Source organism: Photinus pyralis, unplaced genomic scaffold (assembly GCF_008802855.1).
Source record: "Photinus pyralis isolate 1611_PpyrPB1 unplaced genomic scaffold, Ppyr1.3 Ppyr1.4_unclustered_Scaffold5186, whole genome shotgun sequence".
Classification (NCBI taxonomy): Eukaryota; Metazoa; Arthropoda; class Insecta; order Coleoptera; family Lampyridae; genus Photinus; species Photinus pyralis.
Genome location: NW_022171727.1, coordinates 107,084 through 127,507, shown reverse-complemented (window position 1 = coordinate 127,507; position 20,424 = coordinate 107,084). Strand labels below are relative to the sequence as shown.

Below are 20,424 nucleotides of genomic sequence, written 5' to 3'. Positions count from 1 at the left end.
CAATAAAGTATTGTGCCAACTTCGTCACAGAGATCTCTGATTAAGCTGTTAATGGTTAACGAAGTAAACATTTAACTTCAGCTCATTTAAACGTTCATTCTGCCCTCCCTTATCAGTTTTAAGCTTTGTAGTTCTTTCGGGTTCTATTTCAGTAAAGAAGTTCAATCAGAGTGGTGCTGGTTATAATAACGTCGTCATCGAGCTTACCGTATATGACACATACGTTTCATTGCTGATGCTATCTTGAAATTAGTTCTATAGGGATATAGAGCAGGGAAGGTAATTCATAACGTATTCTGCACGTAAAATTCATAGGCAATTTACCGGCCGAACCAAACTACCTGCATTTGAATATAAACAGAAGGTGTTGCGACGCTATACGAATATTATATTCGATATATTAACTATTCCTATACATATACGTTTTGGTATAAAGTGTTATGCCTCTGAACGGAGAATTACTGGCCATTACAATTGTTATTAATTACTATCACAGCATCTTCAATTTTTCTAAGCACGTGTTTTTATTTCGCCTATGGTTTTCGGGGGTATAAGTTGATGAGTGGTGGTGTAATTCCAACTGGTGTTTATTCTGGAGGGTACGCTGTTTTATGTGTTAGGTATTAGAAGGTATACAGCACCTTTCCATTGATTATTCCAGGATGTTAGCCAATCCTGATTTTGAAAAGTGCCTATAAGTTCTTGATAAATTTGGCAATTGAGTTCTATATGCGTTGTGATCGTTTAGTGGTGTTTGGAAGTTTCGGACGTCTGTCTGTCATGAATTGAGAGTAGATAAGATTGTCTTACGTGCCCCAAACTGCTGGGAAACGGAGAATTGCAAAATCCACCGGCCGCAAGGTTTTGACTTGTGACTCCAGTGCTCCGGGTAATTAGTTGATCAGAGGAATCAGATTAATTCGTTCTTAAGAATAGTAGATTTAATTACTTAGCGCCATTTTGTGGGTGTGTTGATAGATTAAAACAAAGAGGGAGGGGAGAAGAGATTTTTTGGGCAAAGGATTACCGAAAAACTAATGGACGGGAAATTTAAACCGAGAACACATGTTCCGGCGTGGAAGGATTATTTTGAACGTTAAGTCCAGATAAGTTTTTCGCCACAATTAGGTGACAATTTTAATTAATGAAAATTTCTCACTTTTCGGAACAATTTGAAGCGGTGGCAGTTGGAGGTTGGAGAAAGTTAGTAACCCATCGGATTGGGAGCGGAAATATTGACCCATTTAGCAAGGATTTGATTTTGTTTTCTATTTAAGTCAGTGTATTTCAGCCAATGAGAATATTCACGTAAATGGGTTCAATTTTGTTAGCCATAAAATGCATTTTGGTGTAAACCTATAACCGTATATTTTTACTGTTGTTGATACTGAAATAAAAGTAGCTAGAAAAGAACTTGACCACAAATTAGGATATGTCAGAACTCAAAGTAAAGGTTATATATAGAGAAAAATGTAAAGTGAGGTGGAACTTTAATCTACTTTTTATCTCGTTAATATATTCATTTTTTGGTCTGCGCTACAAGCACTATCTGTACAGTGGTGATATGACTAGTAAGTCTGTAGCCGTAGCTCTCCGGCGGTCAGGTTAATGTTCAAATCATGATTCACAAACGAAGCACAGAATAGATATCTCGAGCACTTCCGAGTTTTCGTGAGTTCGGTGAGATATCTGGTCCGTATTTGCATTTTATCGGCAGGCGGGCCACTGACTATTTGTGATGCCTTGCTTGCCGCACCCGAAGCATGCGACCGTGGAGTAGTAGGGTGTTGCAAAAACCGCAAAAAGAGACGATTTATTTTATTTTCTTTTAGCTTAAAGACGTTGATGATTTCACTAGCAGTAAAATCAGCTGTAAAAAACGAAAATTTGCTTTGCAGTCGCCTACTGTTCAATTCTGAATTGTCAAGACTTTGCCTTCGCGAAGAGAAGAACAGAAGCAGTTCAAATTTAATTTAACATTAATTAAATCAAAAATTGATTTAGAATACTAACGTCCTCCTACTAAATCCTACATAACAGAATTTTTTTGTCTTAAGTGTACTACAAAAATGGGCAAAGTACTTTCCTATTTCTCCTTGCAATCAGTTTTTTGATGTGTGGTTTTTATATTTCGTGTGCAGATCATCGATTCCATATTTATAGAACTAGGTTACTTTTTGTAAAAAGAGTTGCCTTTTATTGATGACTAAAACTACACTGCGTCGTGTGGGTTGACTATCCTTCGTCATTTATTACTACTGCAACTGAATTTATTTGTACGAGTACAAGGTGGTAAGGAGCATTGTTTCTGGAGCCGTTATTATTGGTCATCTCAAAAACAGTTGTTAATAAAAGTTGAATGATTAAATTGGTCACAATCTGTCGGTTTTCAGTTTCTGTTCTGACGTCATAGTTTCAGAATGTGATATCGCAATTTTAAATGGCCCTCTTAATTAAATTAAGTCTTATGGATTCAAAGTGCTACTTTTTGATTCATCGAGATCTGTTAAGGAAGAAACAGCAAGAGGATCGCAATCCATTTTTCAGGAATCGAAATTTCGCTCCTGGAGGGCAATAGAGTATTTTATGGATAAAGTCGACTTTTACCCCCGTTTATGAGGAATATAACTTGTTGATAATTGCAAGAAGCAATTTAGAGGACATCTGAGGTTGTTGGTTATTATTTTCATGCACTGCATTACAGAACTACGTACATTGGTCTCAAACTAATGGTGAAGCAAAGAAGTAAGTCAACAAGAATGGGTGGCAGAGGGGATAATCATTTCCCCTAACTAACGGATCAAAACGTTTGATTTGAGAGTTACGCTCACAAAAAACCCAAAAAAGCGGTTCTTCTTCAATTTTTTTTCAGCAGGCAATTAACGAATTTGCCTAGGATTACTTCTGCTATGAGCTTTCTGGTTTGCTAACATTTTTACAAAACTCCTACCTCAAATATTGCGCATCCCTTATGCGAACAAAAAGTTCCTTGCACAAAAAAAATCTTGATGGTATATGTGGACATAAAAGTAACGCAACCAAACATAACTTTTCAGTAGAATACCTCATCATACATTACAAATCATTTGACTTTTAATGACTCCGACGCGACGCACAAAACACGCGCTATAAGGGATGTTCCTATTGTAGAATGTATATATATAGATAAGAAAAATATTAAACAAAAAACGCAAATTTTGGGACCTTTGAGGGCGCAGCTCCCAAACGACAAATTTTGTAGGTACCTTCGGTTTGCTGGATTTGTCCCCATTACCGTTCAATTTTCTATACATTTTATTGTAAGTTAAGTTGGCGACCTTTTTTCAGTTGACGATAGCTAGAGAGAGAGAGAGAGGGGGGGTTCAATGTAATTTTAAACTCAACTCTGGGAAAATACAAGGAAAGTGATAATGAAAAAGTACGACAGCAGTAATGGTCTTTTTGTCCTCAAACACAAGTACAATCGCTTCAAAAATTAATTAAGGCTTCCCCACGAGTAGAAAAATATTCTCAGTTATTAACAATGATTCAAAAAATCCCAAAAACAAGATGATTATTGTTTCGTAATGTACATTCATATGCTCGACCCAATTTCTTAATATTTACTCCCAGAGATCTTGATCCAGTTTAGTATTTTACACCTCGAAATGGCCGCTATCTGTCAACTCATGATAATAATAATAATAATAATCGTTTATTGATCAACAGAAGAAAAACTTCCAATAACAGATCAAATCCTTGAGAGTTAAAATGAACATTAGAAAAAAAATGTAAAATTATAGCTATGTTAAACTAGAACAGCCTAAACAAAAATAAAAATGCCAATTAAAAAATGTCTAAGATATCTTTCATATGAGAGTTATGTATGTCACATTTGTCACAAATACTATTAAATACGCTACACATGTTGTAAATAGGAGAATTGATAAGAATATTAGAGTTAGGTGTAGTATGATAAAAAGTGGAGGACGATCGAGATGAAAAATATGGAACATGAAACTGCAGTTCTTGAAGAAGACACGCACAGTCAATTAGTTGATGGATGATCTTGAATAGGAATGTCACGCTGGTTCTGGTTCTTCTTTTATCAAGGTCTTCCATATTGAATTTTGCCAACAACGCATTTTGACAGCAACCTCTTTCGGGGTATACTCCATTAACTTTGAAGCTGAGGTATTTAAGAAATTTTCTCTGAATGCGTTCCATTCTATCCCTTTGATATTGATAGGACGGCGACCAAACCAAATTGCAGTATTCTAATTTGGATCGCACTAAAGAAAAGAATAACGCCTTAAGAGCACCAACATTTGTGAATGATTTAGTGCTTCTGAATATAAACCCCAACATCTTCATCGCCGCACTACAAATCTGGTTGATATGGTCAGAAAAAGTCAATTTCATATCAAACTGCACTCCAAGATCTTTAATGGATGTAACACGAGGCAAAAGGACGGAATTAATTGTGTAGTTGCATATTACAGGAGAAAGCTTACGCGTGTAGGTCACAATTCTACATTTAGAAGGGTTAATTTCCAAGTAATTAAAAGCGCACCATTCAATCAAATTATCCAATTGACGCTGCAGAATTTCACAGTCTTGAATAGACGAGATAGCAGTGTATAACTTTACATAAGCAGTCTAGTAAGGAGTGGTTGCAACGTAATGATGGTCCGGTAAAGTCGAAACTAGACCTGGATCGTAACGTGAGCTTGAAATAGGTCTTAGAAACTCAAATTTAAGGTTCAACTTGCAACATGGGTGTAAACATGAACCCTCTAAAAATAAGTACCCCCTCCGTACATAACTATCAAATACCTCTAGTCCTCGGGAGGGTGCTCCGAAAATAATTAAAATCACCGTAGCGGTTCGGACTTCAAATGGCAAAAAATCTGAAATCACTAACGAGATAGCGCTAGGCTGTATCTCGAATCAACAACACTCCGAAATCACACAAAACGAATGAATCCACCTTATGGAAATTTTAGCGCGTAATTAACTGCTTTCGCTAAGCGTTCCTAGCCAAGAATAAATACGCGAAAAGGATGTAAACGCAAAGAATCCTGCGCGAAAAAAGATCAACCGAAAAGTGACGTTATCTAACGCATAGCATGCCAGAGATTATCAAACAACAAATTATGGTAACCATTAAACAAGAGCTAAAGTTTACGTAATGGTAAAAATAAACTGTTACAATGTATTGTAAAGAAAACGTGCGTATCTGAAATGGATTCTGTGACAAAAAGACACAAATGTTAAAACTGACCCTCACGCGCTGCAAGAATTTTGGTCTATTGACTTCCATCGGTTATTGACATAATTACATAACTTCTGAGTTCTGTAGCCCCCTAGAACTCACTGACTTGTCTATGACTGCCCATTGCTCCAATAATCAACGCTGATAAAGCGTGAATGTTTTTCGCGTCTAAAGCGCCATGCTGTATTACCTTCACAATAAAATGCGCTTCTACAAAAATACTCTTTTAGTTTGCAAATTGCAAGCTTATGATTTGCTACTTTTCGCCTATTCGAGTGAAACTGTAACAATTAAATTACTTGCACTGAATCACATCGCATTAGAAATCCTACCCTTTTTAAAGTCTTTTGTAAATAATATTTAACCCTAACCGTGTTTGCAGAGGGCGACAAACAAAAGCTTTACCGGTGTTATTTGCGTAGTGTTACAGCACGTCAAATCGTGCCTGAAACAGGCGGTGAGATGATATGAGAAAAAAAAACTTTGCTGCATGGTATTAGTGCAACTGTAGCACTTTGATAGTGTCAATACAAGATCAGAACGAACGCACCAGCATGGGACTTTACTGCTACATACCTTTTTATAACTTGTAATCTCTTAGGAGTACTGACCCATTTCCAACGTGTGTTATTTTGCTTTTTTGTTCATTTTAAGCGAGAGTGCGTCTCCAAACACATTAATACCATAATTTTTAATATTACGCTGTGAACATAAATGTAAAAATTACACCGTGCGGCATTGTAAAGTTTAATATGAACGTGGTCGCTTCCACGTTTTCTACATTTAGCGGTTCAACTGCAGCGATTTCATGTTATATTATGAAAGCTCTTTTGTTGGACTCTTTACTTTAATTCATTAAAAACACAATTCCTGTTTTTACTGATTTAATTTCCTGTAGTATTGTGGTGAAACTGCCATTACCAAATTGCAATCTCCGATACTTTCTATACACTAGTAGACATTTCCAAATAACTTCGAAAGCTTTCTTTTGAAGGGCCTCTCCTCTACGCCAAGTTCAGTTGAAAACCGCTGTATAAAGACAAGACAAACACGACGTTTAATTTCACTACACGCTATTTATCGTCCTCGTTGCCATTTATTTCCTTGGGAGCGTAAACATAAACAGAACAGTATCTCTCCTGGTGCAAATAACTGCGAAACACGTCACTGGAGTAATGAATGGCGGCAGATGGTCTGAAGTCATGAGTATGGATCTTATTCTGGTATGCGATGAGATGTTCATATTTTTGTGGATAGAGTACGTTTCTGACATTTATTGACAAAACTTATTTTAACATTTTGCCTCGACAAACTAATACATTTTGTCATAATAAAAAGAGCAGTTTTAGTGTTGTAAACAGTTATAGGATGCTAGTTTTGAAGGTTTATGTAAGTCACGAAACGATGAAACGCTCAGATGTTAAGAGTCGGAACATGCGAGGGTGGTGAAGGGGGGCCAATTTAAGATGCGACAGCCACAAATCTTGAAAAGTTTTGTTTGCGATCAGCAGTGGAAAAATATGGAGCACGTTGCGTATCCATCGGTTGCAAATTGGCAAAGAGGATTTTTACACAACTTTTTTTTTCAACCAAGTTTATTTGGATACGTTACCTTTTCGCTGATAATTTACAATTTTTAATGTAGTGTATTGTAGTGATAGGTGTCGAGGAGATATTTGAAATGAAAATGAAAAATATATTTATTAATCCACTTTAAACGAACAAGACAGTACAGGATTAAGTATTACACTTATGTGATAGAACCAAATCATATTTAATGAAAACAAATACTTTAACAAAAAATCATTTATAGAATCCAGTACTGCCACTTTAATATCGCCTATAAAAACAATCTGGGACCAATAAATTCATTGTCCCAAGGTCGAAACCTGTTCGGAGCATTTTTTTACAATGATTCTATAATTTGTGAGCTTGGAGTGGAGTGGCTGGCCGGTCACACAACAAGAGCGATAACTTAACATGTCCCTGCAACTAATTTCAGACTAACTTATATAATACCAACATATTAGAAATTTATAATAAAAAATATAATAAAATAATAAGACTAATTTACTTACATACATTATCAAAGAACCTGCTAACGTCATTTTCTAGTAGGAAACTCTTCAAATCTCTCAGATATTTATTTCTATTCCTTATTTCTTGTATTTCTCTAGGCAAATAATTAAAAAATGTTGGGGCTAAATATAAGTAAAACTTTTTGAATGTCGTCGAATTTGGTCTGGGGATTGGTGCATTAATATTTCTAAGAACTCGTGGTTTAGTCAAGCTAAATTCATTTCCACTTCTCACAAAAAATATCTTAAGGAATTTAAAAATGTATAAATTTCGTATTGGTAAAACTTTTGTAAATTTAAATAGCCCATCCGTGTGTTCGAAGCGTTGCCTATTGCATATAATTCTAATAAAGCATTTCTGAAGTATAATTAAAGGTTTTATATTTGTGTAATAGCATCCTCCCCATATCGCCAAACCATATTCGAGCTTTGAGTTAACTAAAGCGTAATAAATGGTCCGCATCAAGTCTGTGTTACATAGGGGTTTCAACATGTACATAATTCTGATATACTTAATTAACTTAGATTTTACAAAGTCTATATGCTGTTTCCAACTTAAACTGGAATCTACATTTAAGCCTAGGTATTTAATTACTTTAACTTGCCCCACCTCGGGGCACAAACATTCGTGGGACGTACAGTTTATTTCATGATACTTTAGAGGAGATGTAAAAGTATATTGCCTTTGTAAGGTGAAAATCATGTACTTGGTTTTGGGACTCATGCTCATAAAATTATCAGTAAACCAGTATTTGAGTAAGTTGATATCAGATTGCATGTTTGCTTTTAATTCGTCTGGAGTATCAGCTTTGTAAAACAAGGCTGTATCGTCAGCATATGCCACCAAGTTTCCTTTGAAGTTTCCATTGCACAAACTGTTGACATAAATCAAGAAGAGTGGGCCAGAGAGTACCGAACCTTGCGGTATACCATGTGGCAGTGCCCCCGGTTCGCTGATCTGCCCCTCGACCTTGGTTGATTGGGAGCGACCGGTGAGATAGGAAGTGAACCACTGGTAGGCAACACCGCGCACGCCTGCCTTGTCCAGCCGCGACAAAAGCACCGAGTGGTTCACCGTGTCGAACGCTTTCATAACATCTACAAAAAGCCCTGCACAGTTAATACCATTATATACTTGCTCCATATATGTTAATAATGCATCTTCCGTCCTTAATTTGTTTCTGAATCCAAATTGGCGGGAACTAATAGTACATTATATATCAAGGTAGAGAAGTCCACTATTATTGCCTGAGCACCAAGATTACATCTCGAGGCGCTTGCGCCGAGGGGTGTAAGGTACGAAGGCAATAATAGACTTCTCTACCGTGGTATATATACTATTTTTTTCACTACTAGCACTTGAAATCCTCTAAATTAACATATTATATTGATAAGAGAGTTAACGGTTGGACAGAATTGTTTGTTTCTTAATTTAACATGTCAATCAAGTACGTGGAAGTACAAGTAAAACAGGCCGTATTTTGTTCTGTCATTGAGATTTTTCAAAGAGTAATTTCGTTCGAATTTTTTCAAAATGTGATAATTTTAGGTATGTAATTTCTCTGGAAATTTCGAATGGTGGCAATTATTCGTTTTAGAGAACTTGTCTAAACGTTCATTGAGCGAAATTTCGGGTTGTGTTTTCTAAAAGTGACAGCGTGACAGTTCTCATTATTGACTACTATAAATAGTTAATAATAAAAAATTATTAACCACTTTGAACAAATGCCGAGAAAGCCTACTTTACAAGTGGAAAAAAGGTTAATAATCATGTCATCAGACGCTAGTAGTGAAAAAAATAATTTTGATTTCCTAGGAATTTTACAAGCCTTACTTTAATAATTTTTTCTAGGATCTTTGAAAATATTGACAACAAAGCTATCGGTCTATAATTGTTAGGTGATAAACGGTCTGCTTTCTTGTATAGGGGGATCACAATAGCATGTTTAAAGTCGGCCGGACGCGTATTGGCATTCTGTACTATTATTCAGAGCAGCTCTGGTCTGATTCGCAGTATACTATGGCTTCACGTTATGCGCAATTTGATAATACATTATATACTGTGATTCAGAGCACCGATATGGTTTAAACTTTAGAGTTCTGAAACACTGTATTTATAATGGGTTTCTATAAAGCGCGTCATACACTTACAAGAAGTGTGTTTTTATTGTTAGCTTTGCAAGAAAAGTATATTTTTTGTTGTTTGTGCGTAATCAAGGTTCTCAAACTGCGTTTTCAATGATCGGATATTTGGAACTAGTAGAACATGGATTTAAAGCGAAATTTAAAAAAAACGGGTGAAGATATTAACAGTGTTTGGGGCGACCAGTGGTTAGCTGACCTTAGTAATAAAACAAACACTAAACCACATCAGTGCTCTGAATCGCAGTATATAATGTATTATCAAATTGCGCATAACGTGAAGCCATAGTATACTGCGAATCAGACCAGAGCTGCTCTGAATAATAGTACAGAATGCCAATACGCGGCCGAGAATTCCCCGGAGCTTATGCTTTTGTTAAATAGATATTCGAGGTGGTCTAAAATACTTTCCTTGATATTCTTTACTAATACTGGGGTGATATTATCATATCCTGGAGCTTTACGGTTATCGAGAGAATTTATTATTTGTTTAACGTTCTGCCTGAATGATCCAGGGAATGATCAAAACCTCCTCTGCACATTCTCATTCATTCTCATTCATTATTTATAATTCTGAATAGGTACCATAATGAAACTGTGTGTTGTTCTTAAAATGCAACCATTTTATTTCCTTGTATGATAAATAAAACTGAGTTTACGTACGCTTGAAATCTAGAACATCATTTCTAATAACCCGGTCTTAAGTAGTTATTTGTGGTTCCTTTTTATGCATTCTTATTTTTTAATGTCGTAATAAACCTTGTTCATTATATATGTATTATGTAATATTGTGTTTGTTTTTAACACTTTTCTATAGTTGCAAGAATTGCGAGTTTATATACCTGTAATAAGACTATAACGTTGAATTTCGTAAAACTTCAGGAAATTTGATCACAACATAAACGTTACCATAACCGAGTAAACCATGAAATGAAAATATCAAATCAAAACTTTTACGTGTATTTTAAACGTCCTTTAAAATGTTCTTTCTGCTATTCTACGATAAGAACAGCGATGTGTGCTAGTTTATAGCTCAATTTGTTTAGCGAATGTAGAGTAGAGTATACCACAAATGTTCCTCTACGCTGGGGTGGTTTTATGATTCGTTTTGATGTAGCAAGTGTAATTTTTTGTTTCCCTCACGCTTGTGTTGAAATAGGGTTTCCTATTAGAAGGGCTGAAACTCTTAAGGTCGGTGTTTAGCGCATTTTTGCAAATTTATTTGTAAAAAAGTAGCTTTTAACACCACTTCGGCCCTGGCTGGCTGGCAGCAAATGCGGGCCCCTAGAAGAACGCTTGCATGGTTCGTTAAAATTGCCCATTTTCAAAAATGTAATTAACCTATTTATAGCCAATGTAGATCGATGAAAATTCGTTACCTCCTGCGCTGGTCCTTGTTGATTAATATAAAAAAAAATTGGGCTGATACCACAAACGGTTTTTAAAAATTGTACAAAAATCTAAAGGCATGTTTTAAGTGTGCTTTCTACGCTGATCCCCACCACTCCGGCAGCGCGCTCTTAAACTATCCTACTCAACTCCAACATTAATTGAATCAAAGGTGTTCACAGTACTAGTTTATCTCATGCTTACTAAGAAATGTAATCTTATATCCCTATTAAAAAGGACGTAATTTGACCCAACACATCAGACGCTATCGGTAATTAAAAAAACAAAGACGCATTGATAATCACTAGTTAAAAAAAAACACATATTTCTGCCTGATCACGTCTCATTTCTATCGTAATATTCAACCTTCTTCTACAACAGATTCTCTTCTGGGAGCATTCGCAAAAATTTACAAAATCTTCCAAAGAACGATCCGGAGCCCATACTCCCTGAACGTAATTTATTTATAATATTACTTACTATTTTACAAACACCATAATGACGATATTTCACCTTTAGAGAGAAAATACAGCTGTTGCTGTTCCATCTCAATGTTTTTTTACTTCGATAGGTATAAAAAACCTGGCCATCTATACCTTGGATTAAATTCCTTTCTGCAATAAGCTCCCATTAACAATTCTAGTGAATTTTACACCATCTTGCATAGTCAACACATACCCCACAAACAATGAACATCATCTCTTTTTTGAAACAATAGCCAGGCAGCAGATACGATTACTTCCAACACCATACACATTTTTACCCAACATACACCGCTCCTATGATTTTTACGCAATGGCTTTCAACGTTCTTCCTTCTCCACATGCAGGTTTAGTTCTACCTTTGTACCTATACGCCGATGATTCGAACCTACGCTCTGAACGAAATTTTTGCGGCAAGCGAACGTACTTCCCTGTTGGGAATCTGAACCGATCTTCAAAAGATTACCAGACTAACCCCTTCCCATATTTTTCTTAATTAATTGACGCCTTTTTCGAGCTGGTGTTTGGTGATTAATTGAAATATTTCTTCCCAAGAGAATATTTATTGGCGGTATCCCCTAAATGGACGAGCACCTTGTAGCTACCCAAGCACAGAATTCTTCCGAATTGCATCTGTAAAATGGGTACGATACAGTTGTAGCGGGGTACTTTTCAATCAAATATTTTTGCAACAAAACCCGGCTGTCTCATTATCTGCGGGATGACAGTTTCCTGAAACTATTAAGAAGACAACGCGTTATAGAAATCAAATGACGTAGAAAATGCGATAATTAAATCCACTAATTACTTACGGATGACGTTTGAAAATGTATTGATTGCATCGAAAAATAAGTAGATACCTTGCGCGCGATCACCTAATCGACCTCCCGTCCCACCACGCTCCCTCGTTTTGTGACGCCAAGAAAAAAAGACGTTGTTTCTAGAAGCCCATTGAATAGAGATAGCATTTTTTTATTGCATTTTTAAAGGGAAACCTCGTTGCGACTCTTTAAAAATTTTTACTATTTTTTACTATTTTACTATCCCTTCCTGTAGAAGGTTTTAGTTTAGCCTCTTAAACATACAACGTTAAGCCCGCAGAATATGACATAAGTGAATTATCATTATCATTAATAGCGCATGGATCCCATTTGCCTAAGGACTATGATTATTATCACAGACATTTCACCATCGGATGCTAAGGTTGTGGCTTTTATCGTCTTAGGCGTAATCGGGTCCAACCAAAGGAAGGGTGCAATTAGTTAGGTGTAAAATTGATACTTGACTAAACAGCAGCGAAGTTTTAAAAAAGTGCTCGGCTCCTTTTATATTATTTGTCCTTCCCCAGTGATTAAAGTTTAATTAACAACTTGGGTACTTGTTTTAATCAAGCTTTTAAGCCGAAATTCAAACGGAAGAAAGAACGCCACAAAAGTTTGTGAAAGCTGCCACCGCCGCGAATTCAACTACTTATCGCTCACTAGAAAAATGTCAATTTCCTTTGATACTTGCATAACAATCTACCGTGCCCCAAGGAAAGGTAAAATTGAGTAGATAAACTAAAGTAGGTCAATGAAATTATTTTACTTACACTACTGCAACAGACTTTAAAGTAGATAGACAAAAACGGAATCTCATCAGATTGTGAATTTTCTCTTCCTCTAGCGTACGTTATTCATTTTCTGTTTTATGTATAGGTAAACGAATTTAAAATTGCGCACTATAAACCAAACATTTTACGTTTGAAGGATTAAGATAGCATATCTTGGAACGGGGAGTGTTTAAATATTAAAACTAACTCCATGTTATATTAAAGAAATATAAAGATTGCTGATGGCGTTATGAAAAATTCCGCCAGCATAATTGCTCGCTTAAACTCCATATCTATTCAATACAGCATCATCATTGCAGCATTTCCGTAATCCTCTACATAATTTCTGATTTGGAACTTCTTATTAATAATCCCTAAACCTTTGAAATAAAACCCGCATTATCTTTTTTCATAATTGAAGTTAATTATAATTGAAATTAGAGCTCTAATTCTTTTTAGATTTTTCTTTACTCAACTGTGAAAGCCCACGCGGGGAGGATTAACCTTATCTCGGCCTTTAAAAATATATGTAATGCGATTTAAAGGATTTGGCAAAGATTTGTGTTGTACTATCCGTTGGGAGCAGATGCTTTTTTTACAGGAACGTCAAATTGAGGTTGCAGATAATGAAAGATAAACATGTTCGTCTTGCTGGAGGGCTTTGCTTTGTTTTTGTGATTGCACATACTTTTAATTTAGAAACGACGTGTTTTCCGATTCGAACCACCTTCATCAGATTAAAAAGTAGTTTCTTCAGAATGGCGAGTAGAATCTGTAGCAATACGGAGATTATCCACTAATACCAAACGATTTATTTACCATTGAGCTAAACTATACCACTTAACGCTTGATATTATCAAGATCGATACTATAATTTTGGAACGATTTCCAAATCCAACTGAAGTGAAATACCAGTTGATTTCGTTTATAAGGCAATTTTAAGTTTACAGTTGTTACGAAGTGAACAAACAAGCGCAAATTAAGAAGAATGCTGAAACCATATAATCGGTATCTTTAGGACCTCTATTCACGTTCACAAGCGTTGTAACTTAAAAATTTTGGGGGTTAATATTGATTTATTTTGTATGGCAGCTGGCAGCGTTATTTATTTGTAAGGGAAACAGCTACTTAGGCTGATCGATTCTGCAATTAAAATGAATTAATAATACCTATACCACTTACAATAATGCTCTTACTACATTCCCTCTACGAGTAAAATGTTTCCAAACACTAACACCACCTCGCTTTCGATATCCTAAATTTATTGGTCAAAGCAGAAAATTATAATTGTTAGCGTAACAGTGAATATTTTCTCGAACACATCGAAATTACTACTTTCGCAAGATGCCACGATATCTGTAAACTAAGATATGACTTACGATAATGTAACGTGTATGAATTATCTACACCACAGAGATGCTAAGTAGCACATTTGGTATTCTTCGGCCTGTCAGGCGGGTTTGGTCTGGGTTTCCATTTCGACTGTTTAGCGCATTATTGCAAATTTATTTGTAAAAATGTTGGGATATTCCCTTTGGCCGACTGACTGGCTGGCATGCTAGCAGCAAATGCGGGCTCGTAGAATATCATTTGTGAAAGACGAGGAGGGCCGCGTAATTAACAACTTTAGGGACGGGGCCACATGATTTGGGGTCGGCGACATCTGAGCGCCATCCCCGAGCGTAGATTACAAACATGGTGATTTTACAGTTTTTGTTTCTTCTACAGTTTTGGTCCGATTATTTTCAAATTGTTGGCGTAGGAAGGACCTTGTAAACTCGCACGTCTGCGTGACGGAATTTTGTGTTTTTTCCTAGGGGCGAAATTAAATAGCTCTTTAAAGGCGGGCGTCTTTGAGACGTAGTCAATTTCGGGCGCCCAAAAGATTCTTGAACCTCAAATGGCGGTCTCTCTTTCTTGTGTGGCTAATAGAAGCTCGAGCTATGAGGAATGACCCAAAAATAGAGTACTATTTTGTGGAAGGTTTTTAGCGAAATCCATCAAAATTTTGACTTTCTATGTGAACTTGACCATTCTTTAACAAAATAATTAACTAACCTCCGGCTAACTCGTGTAACATAAATTTTAATGTGACGTAGGTACTGAAGATTTCTCATTTTTATTCCTGAAAATTGACATCAAAACCTGATTTTCTAAATTACTTGCTTGTGAAATTACAGACAAAATTATCCCAAAATTTTGGATATATTGGCGAAAACAAATCAAACAATGAAACTAGTTATACTATTTATGGTTTTCACTAGTAAATCAATATTACTAGATCAATTTTTGTGGACACGATCTCCTGTAAATCTTCCTTAATTTAAATTAAAACATAATAACGGACAACGGGAAAATCCACTGAATTTGGAATCTTTCCTTGAACTTTAACCCAAAACCAATTTTAAATGAAAAACAAAATTTGTTATATTAAATCACAAACGATAATATTTTTGTAATACAAACGGCTTCAAATTGCTGTTAAATTGCTATCTTTAAAAACATGTAAATCAAAATGTTCCTTAATATTTTTTAAGTTTCAATCAATTTTAATTTACAACGCTTTTATTAATTTTTACATTAATAAAATATCGGTACCTCATATAAAAAATGTCCTGCAAAACTGATAACACCTTTTTATCAATATTTGACCAGATAAAACTTTAAACTCACGGAAAAATTTCCATTAAACGTTCCCTAAGTTTCCAGTTTTAAATTTATGATACAAACTAAAACTAAATACAACAAATAGAATTAAAGTTTTTGAATATTAAAAAGTGTTCTTTATTATTTTTTTTTTCTAAAAAGCGATCGATTTCGGGTTATGAGTTACCCACCATCAGGCTATGCTAAAATTACAAGATAATGAAGTTGATAAAGAATTAAAATTATTACCGTCATTGATATGAAAAGCAGCGTATTCCTGTCTGACTTGACAAGGAGTATTTGACATGTAACATTAAATTGAATAAAATACAAACATTTGTTTTGATCGCTTTTTAGAAAAAAAAATAATAAAAACACAGTCGTGGTTCTTTTTAATATTCAAAAACTTCAAATCTCAGCGGAACCGGAAATGGAGAACTTCATCACATATAAATAGAATTAAATTAATTAAAGAATTACGGACTAAATTTACAATAACTACCTAAACTGCTAACAATATTTCACCATTCTTTGCCCATTTGAAATAAAAAAAATTCTTACGAAATAACGCATTACGCTACATACAGGATGTCCCGGCTACTATTTCTGTTTATGCCAGGGTTTATGCGACCTTTTGAAGACGAGAATTTTAAAACCATTAGAGGGAATAGAAATGACGCAGAACATACGATAATTAATTCCACCATTACTTACGGATTTATACAATTCCCTCGGCCATACAATTTATTGGAAAATTCAACTCTCTAAATTTAATAACGATATGTAATGCCTAAGCTGTTCGAACCATTAAAATACCCCTTTTCAATTTTAAGAACTTTGATAATTTACTGTAAGTAGTGACAGTTGACTATAGCAGGTTATAAAAAAACCAAGGAATTTAAAAGGACCAATGTGGCATTGGCAACTTAGGATCCATCGCTTTTAACATACGGGTACTTTTATTTCATATTGCGTCTTCCTTGCAAGTTGCCGCGTTTTGAGTTGAGAGTTTAAGAAATGCTGGTGTTACCAATTTTTGCTGTTGATCCATTTACCTGTCAGATTTACGCTGCGATATTTTACTGTGACAAATTACGTCATTAACTTTCATAAGGTATTTAATGGCCGTCGTGATATTTTTTCAACTTTCTATTTTGAGTTTCGACTTGGAAAGACATCACTGATGACGTGATACATTACATTGACCTACATATATATTAAATACACCTGAACTTGAATTACTGTTTATGACGTAATTGCAAGTATTATCCACCGATTACCTTTTGATGCAGAATATTGCTATGGCGAATTGCTTCGACACTTCTGATTTTACGTACATATTACTCTTTGTCGTTACGAGGAATGCATCTTTAGACACTCCGATTTGATCTACCTTCGTTATTTTTTTGTCATTCCAAAGAATACATTTTGTTAGTTGCATTCCTGTTTTCATTTCATTTCAATCTTTCAGAATAGTTTTGTTGTATAGAGTTAGTCATTTAAAGGGGGGGGCGCAGGGGGGCGTGCGCCCCCTCCTAGACACTTCTTGATCATTTAATAACTGACCTACAAAATCGTTTTAGTGGAAAAAAAATTATAAAATTTAAACTTAAATTAAGGTATATTAATACCTCCTAATGCTCTTCAGGCCGTCGCAGATGATAAAATTTTAATTGATCATTTAACGGTAATAATAAATGAGTACGGAGTCGTTAGCAGAATTTCTGGATGAAGTGCAAGTATACACTGTGTCCCAGATAAGGATGTCTATTATGGGAATTTCGAAAACAATAGAAGATATGAAGATGTTCAAATCAGAGACAATAAATTTGCAGATTTCGTTTTTATTTTTTTCTGATGTTATTTTAACAGATACAAAAAAAACATGTTCTCATCGCAATTTATTGTTTTACAAGACACCGTTGAGACGTTTCATTTTGGAGAAACCATTATAAACTTTATTTTTTTGTATGGCCCGTAAAAAAAGTAGAAAGCAGGACTATATTGAGTAGCATTTGTTATTACGAATACAACGATGTACGACACACAAAAGTCGGAAACTGTTGGTTTCAACAAGATGGTGTACTCGCGCACAAGCTTAATCGTGCAAGGATACCTATTGGACAAATTTCGTTGAAAGTGGAAAAAATCGATTTGCACATACAAAAAAAAGCTGGAATTTGTCATTTAGACGTTTTCTGGTTTATTCTTTTCTTATTTTATCAAATTAGTTATTTGTTCAATATATTACGTACTATGCCAAAATGTTCTATGTTTACGTATAATAAATGTTTTATAAAAATATATTCACTTTAACAATTATATGCGTTCCTCCCGACAACTTGTGTCGAGTCAAAATTTTGCTTTTGCTCCTTAGCGAAAATGAAATTATTACTTTCCATTGAATGTTAATTACGGTTTTTGAACTCGAATTACCCGAGGTGACAAGCGTTATATCTATTCCCGCATTTTATGTATCGCGTGATCACTATAGAGCGTACAAACCTAAAAGTGCAGCATGGGGCTCTTATGGACTAATCGTCTCCTTTACTATCTTTACACATCTACCTATAACGTTATTATTGTCTTTCATTACCATGTTGCCAAATATAAAATGAGCTGACGTAGGTAACCCCCTTCTACTGTCAAATGATTTGTATTTTTGATGTTCTTATTTGCGTTATTTTTTCGAATTAAACCAACTTCATTTATTAAAAATCGTTCTATTCAGAACGCGTAAATCTAATGAAGGTTTGAACGCTCTGTAGCCCTTTCTTGTTTTTTGTTGTGATTTTTTCCGATTGAAGATCACTGGCAGAGAGCGCTCTTCGAAATTCAGACGGCCGTGGCGAGGATTCAAACGCACTATTTTATTCCGTCAGATTAACGTTTGTGCATATTACTATCGAACTGTAATTAATATTTTTTAGTCATTTTTACTCCGTTATTACTTTCGAATTTAAAGTTTGATTTTGAGTAGCACTCGGATATTTCAACGTCTATTTGTGAGGCTTGGAAACCATTTGTTACATCCAGGGTTATATCTTATATTTTTGAATAAAATTACTATCGATTTCAGTTGTTCTTTGCTGACTACAGTTATTTTTATATTCAACCCATTCAATTTCTTTGCGCTATTAGCTTCCTCAAGAATAGAACAGGGATCTCTTATTTCTCTCTCAGTAAATACTTTTCTCTTTTTAAATTTTCTGTAACAATGATGTGGCGCCTAGCCGATTTACTTATTTATTACCGTGCTTAACTAAAAGTACTTTTCTTACGAGTGCTCACGAATTGTAAGCAATTATGGTACTAAATACTGGTAGGGCCTAAATTTTGGCATCGCTGCTGGGGCAACCGTTTAGAATTAATGAAACTTTCTGTGGAGGGTACGAATATACTTATAAAAAATTAAAAATGTATACAACCTAATATGGGGAACAATTATTATTATTGAAGTTATTTACCTTCAATGGCGGAACATGATAACGTTCATGTGTCGCGGCACCACGGTACAGCTAGTTTTAAAATGCTGTTTGCGGGATACAAATTGCGATATTTACACAACAATTTCTTTCGTTTCAGGTAGCGTACTTGCGAATCTACTTCAAGCTCCGATATCGATTTGCTGCCGGATTCGTAAGTAAGGAAGACACGTCTCAGAATTCGCGCCGGCAATTGCGTGGTCGCAAATTGCAACGCACAAATCTACTTTTAGTTTCAATTGCCGTTATTTTCTGTATAAGTTGGTTACCATTAAACTTATATAATTTAATAGCAGACATTTGGAGCTCCATGGACTTTACGTCGCAACCTATGAAGGTGTGCTATGCGATCTGTCACATGATGGGAATGTCGTCGGCGTGCTCAAATCCCGTGCTTTATGGGTGGCTAAACGAGAATTTTTGGAAAGAATTTAAAGACATAATGTGTATATCGGGATCGAAGCGTAGTAACACCAATAGTGCGGAATGTCGTCGACTAACTGGTAGGAAAGAGTCGCAGAAATCAATAGGTCGAGGAAAACCTGATCTTGTAACTGTTGCCACAGATTTTCATCAGGGAACTACGGCTGCTACCGAGATGTCAGTGCTGACGCGTTGCTAGCTTTGGACTTCTTTTCGGAATAAAACTAACCACGTCCAGAGGGAGAGGCAGATACGTTCTTCTATATAGAAATGTAAATTTTGTATAATAATGTAAATGATCTTCAATGTAAATGAGTGAATGTGAATGCTTCAAATGACCAAGAACATTTTGATAGAATTTTTTGACCTCTGCTACAAATAAAAGTTAGATATCTGTAACGTGTAACGCTCTATGTAAATCTCTCAACGGCAACATTTTATTTTTTCGGTCCTAACATCGAAGAGTCCACGATGTTACATGACACTAATGAATGCGTGCCTTTGAAAGTTGTTACATACGAAGCAATTTGATTATAAGTCAATTTTAGGTCGTAAAGCCTAAGATGGGCTGTAACCCTCAATTTTGAGGGGAATTAATGGTTAATGTTCCCATCTCATGTACTTTTATAGTGTCGTCAACACATTATTGATATACCATTTCCCCCGTAAAAGGATACAAAGTCTACGCTTCATCTGTATGGACCTACGGAAGTTCGATAGGATGGTGTTTTTTATCAATTTATAATGTTAGTGTAATGTTACATAGTTTATAAGGCTTAAATGCCTGTGTACATCTTTATTTTCTATGAAATTGTGTAGGACGTATATTACCAAGCTTAAGGATGCACAAAATGTGATTTATTTCTAATTCCAAGACACGAAACTGCTTCTTATACGTAATTTGGGATGATCTATCTCAGTAATTATATTAGAC

The 20,424-nt window shown here is 35.4% G+C and overlaps 1 protein-coding gene across 2 annotated transcripts in view; it reads left to right on the top strand.

Moving 5' to 3' along the window:
* LOC116182409 (neuropeptide F receptor) overlaps positions 1-19,833 on the top strand; it is a 48,007-nt gene extending 28,174 nt beyond the window's left edge. Inside the window, exons 4-5 of one of the 2 annotated variants that reach the window (XM_031502943.1) lie at positions 19,168-19,570; positions 19,634-19,833. In XM_031502943.1, coding sequence (XP_031358803.1) covers positions 19,168-19,570; positions 19,634-19,689 — 459 coding nt within the window. In that variant the 3' untranslated portion in view covers positions 19,690-19,833. Of the gene's footprint in view, positions 1-19,167 lie in introns of both variants that reach the window. The other variant, XM_031502942.1, reaches the window with a different exon arrangement.
* Positions 19,834-20,424: the final 591 nt, after the last annotated feature.